Genomic DNA, 12,176 nt, shown 5'->3' on the forward strand with positions numbered 1-12,176 from the left:
GCTGGGTGCGGTGGCTCACACCTGCAATCCTAGCACTGGGAGACTCAGACCAGTGGATCACTGGAGATCAGGAGTTCAAGACCAGTCTGGCCAGTATGGTGAAACCCCATCTCTACTAAAAATACAAAAATTAGGCAGGGATGGTGGCATGTGCCTATAATCCCAACTACTTGGGAGGCTGAAGCAGGAGAATCGCTTGAACCCAGGAGGTGGAGGTTGCAGTGAGCCGAGATCGCATGCCACTGCAAGCCAACCTGGGCAACAGAATGAGACTCTGCCTCCGCCCCCCCCCCCCCCAAAAAAAAGATTTGAAGGATGGGAATAACATCCAATTTTAGTTTTGTTCAATTTTATGAAAATTCCACTATTTATGCAAATCTCCAGCAACATCTACCTTTTCATTGAAGCCTGTAGCACTGGTTTGTAGAAAGTTAAAGAGAATAGGGTGAGACCAATATCTGGGTTGGCATGGGGAAAAGGGAAGGGAACCTGGAGAGTGGCTGCAGTAGGAGAGGTTGCATGAAAATCAGGAGGTGATGGGGAGGTAGGAACTTGGAGCTGGAAGTGACGGTGAGGTGGTAAGTTGTAAGTTGTTGAAAATTCTCAGACATTTGTGGGAAGAATTGGATTTTCCAGAGGACTCAGAGTGAGAGCACGGGCCACAAAGGTAAGGGGAAATTAGTGTAACTTTAGGCACACTAGTGAACGATAAAGAGGTGGAGCTCCTACCTTCCCTCTTGGGTGGAAGGGTGAGGTGCAGCAGAAGACCCCAAAATAGTGTGGTGGGATTCTTTCTTTGTCCTAGTCTTTCTTTTCATTGTATAGTATGTCTTCACTTGCCATAGAAAGAGTGCTCCCAAATATAAATAAATTTACCACGGAATAAACATTTTATTTGTTTGTGTACATAACATTTATTGACATCTACCCACTGCTAGTATAGATGAGTAAGACACAGTCACGCCATAAATGAGTTTATCCTTAAAAGGAGTGAAAGACATTCAAAAACCAACTGCAATAAAAAAGGGTGACATAATTGCTAAATAGTGGAAGAACAGTGCTTATCAATTCTGATTGTGCAACAATGATATAAAATCCAATGAATGAATGGATGTTCTCCTTGAAGTTTCTATTTCTTTCTTGAATTACTTCTCTTTCCTATTGAGAGAAAAAAAGAGAGAACATTCTGATGTGTAGAAAATGGATAAAAACCATCCTAAGATTATACAGACAAAGGAAATGTCACAGAAAGTATAATCTATTATTCACTCAGCCCAGTTCTGTGTGCCTGGGACAAAGATTCTGAAGAACAACCTCCAGAGGCTAAGAAGGCAGGATTGACTGGAGTGTGGGCCCAGGGCTCAGGTACCTTTGTATCTTGTCTCTACCAGTTTACTAGCTGTGTGACCTTAGGTAGTTTACTACTTAACCTCTCTTAGCATCGGATTACAAATCTGTAAAATGTGGATAATAATGTCTCATTGAATTCTTGAATTAAATGAGTCAATCCATGTGAAGTCTTGGAATACTGCAAGTACTCAGTGCATGTTAGCTATTATTTATTTATTTTTTGAGATGGAGTCTCACTCTGTTGCCCAGGCTGGAGTGCAGTGGTGTGATCTTGACTCACTGCAACCTCTGCCTCCTGGGTTCCAGCAATTCTCATGCCTCAGCCTTCCGAGTTGCTGGGACTACAGAAACACACCTTCATGCCTGGCTAATTTTTGTATTTTTAGTAGAGATGGGGTTTTGCCATGTTGCCCAGGTCTCAAACTCGTGGCCTCAAGTGATCCCCACCCGCCTCAGCCTCCCAAAGTGCTGGGTAAAGGTGTGAGCCACCGTGCCCAGTCAGCTATTATTTTTATCATTCTGAGTATAGCATTAGGAATCTTGTATCTTAATCACTTTCTTTGGAATCTATGTTTTCTGCTCATATTCTGTTTTAGATTAACTCCCTACATTTACAGCCTACATAATTAAATTCTATTTCCATTTGTCCAGAAGTTACTTCTTTCCACCTCTGACCAGGGGTGCCCTTTTGTCTAATACTTAAGGTTTTAATGCACTAGTCTCTTTTCTTCCTATTAAATTTAATCAGTATGCCTCGGATCTTCTTTATTCTCTTTGTATTTTTCTTAGGGTTCTAAAATATTTACAGACTGCTGTAGAATATTCCATGAGTTTCACAGTTTTCTGTAAGGGGAGGGTAGTATTTTCAGTTTTCTTGGTGATAGCTTTACCAACAATAGTCAGCATTTTGTGAATCGTTTGGACAGCAGTGGTTCGTTAAGTCAGATCTTTTGGGAATAGTTACATAGCATTTTCCAAAGTGCGTTCTCTGAAGTACTATTTTATGGGACTCATTAAGACCCGTAAAAAGGATTATAATTTAGGAAACACTCGGTTAAACGTTTGTTCAATAGTCTGTACTCTCCAATATTCTATGTACCTGAAATATAGTAGGTAGTGTTTCTTGAACTTATTTCTCCATAGTCGCCTTATCTGGAAATCACCCTGTAGGACTAGTGTTCTGAGAATACATTTTGGTACATGCTAATTTATAGTAAATGCTAGGTTGAACTGATATCTTAAATCCAGTGTCTTACTGGAATATTTCTCCCTTGAGGACAATCCTCTATTATGTGGAAGCACTTTCATTGCTCACGTGATCATTCGAAGAGTCTTATATGATCTTTTTGCAGTGTATTCTCTTCATCCTGATCTTTTTTACTGGCTAGGTTTAGTTATATCTGCTGATTTAAATATGCCATTCTGTATTCTTTTATCTTACTAGGATAAAAAGCTTACTGGGCAGTGATAGGCAGGGATATGTAGTAGAAAGAGTATGAAGTCACATAGCCCTCATTTGGAATCAAGGCTCAAGCACTTGGCAGTCACATGACCTTGGACAGTCCACTTAGCCTCTGTGAACCTTACTTTCGTTACCTTTATCCAGAGACAGAGGTTTTTATTCTTGTCCTTTGATTTCTTTCTCAAATTCTACTTTTGGCTGACTCAATTCAGTAAATCCAAATCAGTTTTCTTAAAAAAACTGAATTTGGAACTTGATTAAACCAAAAAAGTATAGATTGGGACATGGGATATACTAAGTATCAAGACCAGGAATGATAAGCAGTTTCTGTCCATGGTTAACCACTTTCTCTGCATGTATATGCAAACAGGAATAGTAGGGTCACTTTTAATTATTTAGAGTTGAATCTTTAGGAGTGGGCAGCTATGAAGAAAGGTGTTTTGTCCCTTCAATCCACCCCTACAGGGGACACTCTCCTAAATAAACTATTTAAACTGAGAGAGGAAGAGCAGTGGGTGGCAGCTTGAAGAAAATCTTGACAATATCATTTGCATAATTTTACCATATTGTACTATGTTACTGAAACTCACAATTAACATCTGCAAGGTATAACACAGCCTAGTTATATTTTAAGTATCTAAGGTCCCCAGTTCCTCCCCTTAATAGGCTTTTTGATATAAGTTCCAGTGTGGTTTTCCAGGTAAATACCCACTTCCTCGCCTTTCTTTTCCTACCCCACTCTAAAAAGAAAATGTGAAATCCTCTTATTTGAAATAATAAATATTACCATATAGTTTCTGAATGCCTTTAATATCATCCTGGGAAAGTTTAAAATTTTGGGGATCTCCGTTTCCATAGGTCGGATACATCACTGCATTGGGATCAGAAGAATGTCCCATACCCAAAGAATGGCCAAGTTCATGCGTTGCAGCATACAGGAAGTTAATTCCTACAACCGAAGAAGTGAGAAACTTATGATAAAAATAGCTGCATATATTATTGTAATATTACATATAATATATGATATCATAATTTAAATAACTAAAGAGAAATACCCGATTTTTAGCCCTCGGTAGCTTACTTATTTGTTTCTAGGCTTTCAAAAGTGGAGAGAGGTTAGAAGGACAATCAGAATAGGAGTACTTTAATCTCATCACTACTTCTGCTTCTTAAAAATGTGTAATGTTTTTTATTTGCTTCTTTCATTCAGGCAGCAATACTCTGCAGTGGAAAGCAAAGGCTTTAAAAGCACTAAGACCTAGGTTTGAAATGTAGCTCCACTGCTTACTAGCTGGACAACTCTGGACAGATTAATTGATGTTGCCGAATCTCCGTTTCTCGCCTGTTAAACAGAGACAGTAATTCCTGCCCTATAGATTTGTCATGATAACTAGAGTTTCACAATATTTGGGAAGTCACAGCCATTCAATAAATGTTAGTGACTTTGGATATCAGAGGAGAGAAAGTTGGCTTTGAGAAAGTGAAGATTGAAAGGCAGGATCTCCAGGCAATGCTGAGTTTTGTCTTTGATTTTGATTCATTAACTTATATTACATATATCCTTTGCTCTCCTTCAGACTCATTGAAAGGCTTTGCAAGTATGTGGAAGATGTGAGCCTGTGAGTTTGAGGAGTGGCCAGAGCTCTGGTGATGTAGCATTGAATTGAAGGAAACTGCCTTTAACCTACCTTAAGTGGGAAGAAAAAAGAATGAAAAGAATATGCTAGATGTGAATGGGAGGCAGCATCACAATTTTACATAGATTTTCAAAGCAAGGCAGCAAGCTATGGTGAATTCCCTTTGCCAAACACAAATACAAATTTCCCTTTTAGGGCCAGTTGGTAACCTTTTTTTTTTTGTATTTTTTGTTTTTAAATTGTCTCTAGTTGGGATTTTTATGCCAGAGTCTTCTCCATTACTTCTCTGATGTGCCTATAATATCCTACCATGTCAAATGATAAATATGATAGACTAAGTCATGGATTGGTTCTTTTTGGAAAATAGTGAATAATTCCAGAATTGTGTATACTTCTTAAATATCGTAGTTTCTACTTCTCTTTCTTTTCCATTTGGAGCATGTATTTTTTGGAAATATGAAGAAAGAGCTATAATTTATTGAATTATTAATATATTCCAGGCACTATATAGGCATTATCCCATTTAATTTAAAGAATCCTTGATGTGGGAACTATTTATATTCCCATTCCACAGAGGAGGAGACTGAGGCTCAGAGAAATTCAATAACTTGCCCAATGACACAGAGTAATTGGTAGATGTACAGCAAATTGGACCAGTGCTGCTTGACTCCATAGCCTGAGTGTCCATCTTCTGTATGTGTAGCATTATGAGTATATTACATGAAATAATGCATTTCAGGCATATAGTACAGTGTTTGGCACTTAGCAAGGGCTCAATACTTATAAATTAAAATAATTATTTAACTTAGTGTAAGTCCAGGATTTTAAAAAGGATGTGGAGTAGAAGAGACATGAGATGCTATACCTAGACTGCTACCATCCGTCCAGCGTTCATCCTCATCGAAGTGAGCATCTCCTCCAAGACCTGGCCCAGGTGCAAAGGCATGAGCCAGCGTGTTTCCTGGCCCATCAAACGGGTATGGGTCCCCATGAGCTGAAAGAAAACGGAGTGATTGTTCTTAGTGACTGATTTTTTTTCTCCAATAATTTTATTTTTCAGTTTATATGATTATTGAGGCTAGAAAAAGCAGCCCAGTCCAGGCCAGGCACGGTGGCCCACGCCTGTAATCCCAGCACTTTGGGAGGCTGAGCTGGGTGGATCACCTGAGGTCAGGAGTTTGAGACCAGTCTGGCCAGCATGGTGAAACCCCATCTCTACTAAAAATACAAAAATTAACTGGGCGTGGTGGCACATGCCTGTAATCCTAGCTACTTGGAAGGCTGAGGCTGGAGAATTGCTTGAACTCAGGAGGTGGAAGTTGCAGTGAGCCGAGATCATGCCACTGCACTCCAGCCTGGGTTACAAGAGTGAAACTCCATCTCAAAAAATAAATTAAAAAAAAAAAAAAAAAAAGCAGCCCAATCCAAGTAGCTGGCATTGTTACACGCTGTCAGTTGCATTCACAGGGTAGTTGGGGTGCTTTCTTGGCCCAGACACTTTTTCCTTTCACAGAATCATTGCTCATCACTGATAATCACCATATATTGAAAGCTTACTGGATATAGGACTTAAAATGCAGTTATATCTAACTTAGGGTTGCATTTAAGCTTTTGTTAAATTTGACCACTTTGCTCTGTCAAAGAGTGGTGGGAGGGAGAATGAATATGAATACTGCATTTGGCAGGTAATTTGTACACCATTTCATATGTTTTTTTTTTCTTAAAAACCTAGCTTATTCTTTGTGGGCATAGTAAATAGTCTCTTAGAGAGCCATGCTCAAGATCTCTTAAAATGGCTTTTGATAGTCCTTTAATTTGTGATGTGGAGCTGGTTATCTTCAAGGTGATATGAGGCCGGTCCAGTTTATCTAGCTCTTAAAAAACTTGTAGTGCTATGATTAGTGCTTTCCCATAGCATTTTCTTCAGTGTTTTCAATATTGTGGGTTGAAGTTCAAATTTCAGCTACAGTAGCCGGACAGTTCCACATAGAACAGACCTAAATGGGCAACATTTTTCTCTAAAGTTGCACCACGAAACACTAGCAATTAAGAACAGTTTATGTATATGTGTTATATATATATACACGCACACACACACACATATATATAACCCATATACTAAAAAAAGGGTTTATATAAAAATATATATATTTGCATATATGTATATATTTTTATATATACATATATATTTGTATATATACTATATATGTATTATATATATATAATATATATGTATTATATATATTATATATATATATTTTTGAGACATAGTCTTGCTCTGTTGCCCAGGCTGGAATACAGTGGTGTGATCTTGGCTCACTGCAACCTCTGTCTTCTGGGTTCAAGCGATTCTCATGCTTCAGCCTCCCAAATAGCTGGAATTACAGGCATGCGCCACCATGCTCAGCTAATTTTTGTTTTAGTAGAGATGAGGTTTCACCATATTGGCCAGGCTGGTCTTAAACTCCTGACCACAGATGATCCACCTGCCTCGGTCTCCCGAAGTGTTGAGATTACAGGCATGAGCCACCACGCCCTAGTGGGTTATATATTTTTAAGTTCTTTAATATGAAAGTTTCCATTTCCTACTTCCTTGCCACATGAAAGGCATTAGCAACAGGTTATATACTACTTCTCAGGGGCCTCTTGAGGCCTTTGGAAGCTACAGCTCTTTCTGTTGATTTAATATTGATGTTAGCTCGATACATTGTAAACATATAGTCATGTGCTACATAATGATCTTTCAGTCAACAGACCACATATACAATGGTCCTGTAAGACTATAATGGAGCTGAAAAATTCCTATAGCCTAGTGATATAGTAGCTGTGATAATGTCATAGCTCAGTGCATTACCTTTTCAATGTTTGAATATGTTTAGATACACAAATACTTGCCATTGTGTTATAGTTGCCTACCGTATTCAGTATAGTAACATGCTGTATAGATTTACAGCCAAGGAGCAATAGGCTATACTATATAGCCTAGTTGGATAGTAGGCTGTATCACCTGGGTTTGTGTAAGTGTAGTCTATGATGTTAGCACAATGACAAGATTGCCAAAGGTCTCATTTCTCAGAATGTATTCCTATTGTTAAGCAGTTCTTGACTGTACATACAAATAATAATTCACATTACAAAACAGAGATTGGCAAACTTTTTCTGTAAAGGATCAGATAACAAGTGTTTAAGCTTTGTCATCTCTGTCACAGTTACAGCCTGACCCCAAACAGTCATAGATAATAGGGAAATGAAGGATCCTGACTGTGTTCCAGTAAAACTTTGTTTACAAAAACAGAAGGTGGGCTGGATTTGGCTCAGTGGGTCCTAGTTTGCCGACTGCTCCTATAAAGACTGGCTCTATATTACCAGATTATAAACATTATAACAATATTACTAAATCTATCTATCTATCTATCTATCTATCTATCTATCTACCAATCAAATCTCATTAAAGGATTTTAATCCTCGTAAGAAAAGAGCACTGATATAAACCATGAACAAACAAAACAGGACACAGGATTAGCCTAGAGGAATCTTTCTTACCTCCTCGTGCAAAGCCAATCATGATGTCAGCAGTTCCCCATACAACTTTCCTGAAATGCAGGGGGATCTCTTTGCCCCACATGTTTAAAGCCTTTGACACTAATCGATCCACTGTAAAATGCGGTAAGTCTCGAGTATATGATACAATCCTAGTAGCAAACAAGAAAACAATGTTTGACCTCTTAGGAAACAGGCTTCATTGTTTTTGCCAAAATGAGCCAGAGCAAAACTAACCTGTAGGTAACTACTTTGGAAGTCCATTTTGGGCTATTTGGAAATAGTGAGTATTCTGCAACATCTGGCACTCCACATCTGGGCTTCTGCATTATTTCTATGATGCGGGAGTTTAACATTCCAGTTATAGGCAGGCCAAAGAATTTTTCCATCTCCTTGAGTTTGGCTTCTAAACTGTTGGCATTTTTTGTTTCTGAGTCATAGAGATAAAATCTCTTGAGATAGTCCTATTGAAAAGAGAGTAATTAATCTATAGTTCTTTTTTATTATCTTCTTTTATCTTAGAAGCTTATACATCTCTTGCCTTTGGTTCCTGTGGATTCAAATAATGATTTGAAGACAGAATAATTACATAGTCACTGAGTAAAATAAGTGTGCATTAGTGAGGAGAAAATTTAATATTGCTAATGAAGCACTGGCATGCCATTTCATGAGCAAAAGAAAAGAATCCCTCAGTTTTTAAAAAATCCCTTTAAATGTTTGGGGCAGAAATACACTATACACTTTATAAAGCCTGGATGTGTGTAAGAGCAATCAGGAAGCATGTACCAGTCTGTCCTCAGGGGTACAACTGGGACCTTCTCTCTGTGTTATCATAGACCCTGTGGGGGAGAGCTGAGGTCAACCAGCCCTCTCTAAGGTCCAGCTGAGATGTAGTTCCAGCCAAAAGTTAAAGGGTCTTAAAATTTTAGCTCTGGGAAAAGATATTAGCAAATTATTAAGTAGTTCAATTTAATAATCCAGCGAAGGAACCAAAGCTTATAACAACTAAATGATTTATGTGCCCAGGTTCACACCTTAAATTAGTAGCAGAACTGGACTTGACTTTCCTGACTCCTAGGCCCTCTTTTCCCTCTTTCTGCTCATTCCATTCCCAGCCCCTCTTTCTGCTGGTAAATCTCTAGTCAAACCCACTTTGGGAGATTGTAGTATACAGTAGGTCTCCCAGGTTTATTCCACACAAAGTTGGGTTCCTGGGAATTTCTCTAAAGGTTCTCAGTATCTGGATATGAGAATAGGAATCCAGCAGCACAAATACAACAACAGAAGTGAACGAACTAACAATAGCAACCTCACAGGAACATTTTTAAGCACTTACTAGTGCCAGGCACTCACATATTTATTTTATGTAAACCTCATAACCACCCTATGAAACAAGTATGGCATTGTTATCCCTATTTTATATATGAAGAAACACAGCTCAGAGAAGTTAAATAAATTGCATAAGATCACCTCGTGAGTAACTGAAGGAGCCAGTATTTGAACTTAAGTGTTTTGACTTCTATGCATTAGAAACATGTGTAGGGTTATATGATGCCTGATAGTACTGTTGTTAAAACGATTTAAACAGGCCGGGCGCGGTGGCTCAAGCCTGTAATCCCAGCACTTTAGGAGGCCGAGACGGGCGGATCACGAGGTCAGGAGATCGAGACCATCCTGGGTAACACAGTGAAACCCCGTCTCTACTAAAAATACAAAAACTTAGCCGGGCGAGGTGGCGGGCGCCTGTAGTCCCAGCTACTCGGGAGGCTGAGGCAGGAGAATGGCGTGAACCCGGGAGGCGGAGCTTGCAGTGAGCTGAGATCCGGCCACTGCACTCCAGCCTGGGTGACAGAGCGAGACTCCGTCTCAAAAAAAAAAAAAAAAAAAAAAAAAAAAAAAAAAAAGATTTAAACATTGACTTACTAATTTGCAGTTTATTTTGAGTAGATGGTAATGGTTACCTGTCTTAGGACACCTCAGGAATATGCAATTTATGTAAGAAATCTTATTAATATTGTAACTTTTTTCCTGTTGCCAACAGTTGTCTCATTAAGTACAACAAATACTTATGTTCATCCATGACAATTGATAACTGATCCTTTACTTAAACAAATAACCCATTTAATCCCTTCTAGAGCTACAGACTTTACCAAGACACCCTCTGGATGTGAGATTTGGTAAATCTTTGTTGAGATGACTTTTCCTATTTTTTGTTAAACCTAGCTAACATCCCTCCGAGTAAAGAAACTCTAAGTTTCTGCTAACCTGCACTCTAAGTAAAGAAACTAAATGCAAAGTACTCTTTCTGGAGAATTCATTAGGTGGAACCATATAAAATTGCTGTTTTGGAGATTTTAAAAGTTAAATACTAGTAACTTCATGTGGTTCAATCTAACTTGTTATAACTGGAACTTTTTAAAAGTCTAAGTTAATGCAAATTAAAAATTGACTTTTCTTATGCTTAAAGCTAAATTTACAAATAATGCTTATGAGTAATCATCCCATTAGTTGACCAAATAATAATTAGTAGACTGCTTGTATTTATTAGATGCTTATTAAGAAGCATATTGGAAAGAACATGATTTTTGAACCAGAAGCACTTGTCCTTGATTTCTATCTCTACCACTAATAAGTATACGAATCAATTTAACCTTGGTTTCCTCTTTTTATAGAACTAAGGATTAAATGTCACAATGTATATGTAGTACTTTATAATCTACAATTGTTACATACATGCTAGTCGGTTTTGTTATCACCTCATTTACTTACTAGAATACCCCATGTGATATAAAACACATAGTATTTTTTTTCTGCTGGACACAGGAGAAAACAAAGTCAAAAGTTAATGCCTTGTCTATCATCATTGATTTGTTGGAGAGTTGTAACTTCTACCCATGTTTTCTGACTTCAAATATCTCCATTACAAACAGTTTTGTAAATATACAAACAGTATATTTACAAGTTGTATCTTAAGAGGCAATATTCTGTATGCTATAGAAAAAGAATCTCAAGTTATAGTAAATAAAAATAAGAACTTAATTTAAACAATGTTTCAGGTATTGTGTTAAATGCTTTACAATACCCTCATTTGGTTGATACCATGCTTATCTCCAACTTCCAAATTGGAAACCTGAAGCTTGCAGAAGTTTAATGACCTTCCTGAGTCTATCTACATAGTGAGTGGAGGGTTGGAACTCAAGCCCGATTAGAGCAGACTCTGAAACCTGCTTTTAATGGCTACTTGATGAAAACATATATTGCTTTTATAATCAGAAAAACTACCCCAAAGAAAATTCCACTGCAATGCTAACATGGGAAGGGAAATAATTGAAAAACACATTTCTTAATGTAGATGGCAAAAGAATGGAACCCCAAGTAAGTGGGCTGTGACATACCTGAGCCTGTTTCCACTGGAGCTCACTCATGCCTCCTGCCTCCCGAGGCAGCGGCAGGGCCAGGCTGCCAGGCAGCAGGCACACAGCACATAGCACGGTGAGTCGCATAGCTGCCATACAGAGACAATTGTTCTTGGACCTATGGTTGATTTGGTGTTTTCTGCTAGTGACTGCAGAAATTTATATAGCTTCTGAGCCTCGAATGTGGAAATAGGTGACTCATTTGAGTGTTTTCTTTCTTTTTAGAGTCTACAGAACTTTGAAAGTATGTGTTATTTTTCATTAACTAAAACGAGGAAGTATTACATCCTTATTGGCAGGAAGCACACAATGTATTTGTCTTTCAAAGGATTTTTTTTCTGTCTGCCGCAAAAATTGAATCCATGAGAAACCTCATTTGTTTGCCAAAGTCAAATGACTGCTCACATAGGTCTTTTCAATTTAAAAATGTAGGGAAGCATCATTCAGGACATGATTGTACCATATATTTTTAAAGGATTTTTTTAAAATTGAAAGGTATGAAAAAGTGCACAAAACATATAAATAATGAAATATAATTAAGCAAAGACTGTAACAGTCACCAAAGTCAAGAAATAGAACATCACCAACATCCTGTCGTTCTCTATACAGGGGAAAGATGGCAGGAGGCAGATGGAGATGCTGCTGTGCGGGTGGATTAATGGCGACCATAGAACTGTGTTGTGTCCCCTCACCTTCCGGGTCCCTTGGCAGAGCAGTGATAATTCCCTTCTTTGGGTCTCCTTTTAATCAGTTTATGTCTTTTCTTAGTGG

The 12,176-nt window shown here is 38.2% G+C and overlaps 2 protein-coding genes across 3 annotated transcripts in view; one reads left to right on the plus strand and one right to left on the minus strand.

Annotated features, from left to right (window-relative positions):
* Positions 1-12,176, plus strand: part of LOC139357576 (interferon-activable protein 208-like) — a 274,308-nt gene that overhangs the window by 64,173 nt on the left and 197,959 nt on the right. The gene's annotated exons all lie outside the window — the stretch shown is intronic.
* On the minus strand, positions 868-11,540 carry LOC105493713 (matrix metallopeptidase 7). The gene is made up of 6 exons (XM_011761574.3): positions 11,385-11,540; positions 8,227-8,453; positions 7,993-8,141; positions 5,315-5,443; positions 3,600-3,761; positions 868-1,158 (listed from the first exon to the last, which is right to left on the minus strand). Exons 1-6 carry the CDS (start codon positions 11,499-11,501, stop codon positions 1,130-1,132), a joined length of 813 nt encoding a protein of 270 aa, XP_011759876.2. The 5' UTR covers positions 11,502-11,540; the 3' UTR covers positions 868-1,129.

Source organism: Macaca nemestrina, chromosome 12 (genome assembly GCF_043159975.1).
Source record: "Macaca nemestrina isolate mMacNem1 chromosome 12, mMacNem.hap1, whole genome shotgun sequence".
Lineage (NCBI taxonomy): Eukaryota > Metazoa > Chordata > Mammalia > Primates > Cercopithecidae > Macaca > Macaca nemestrina.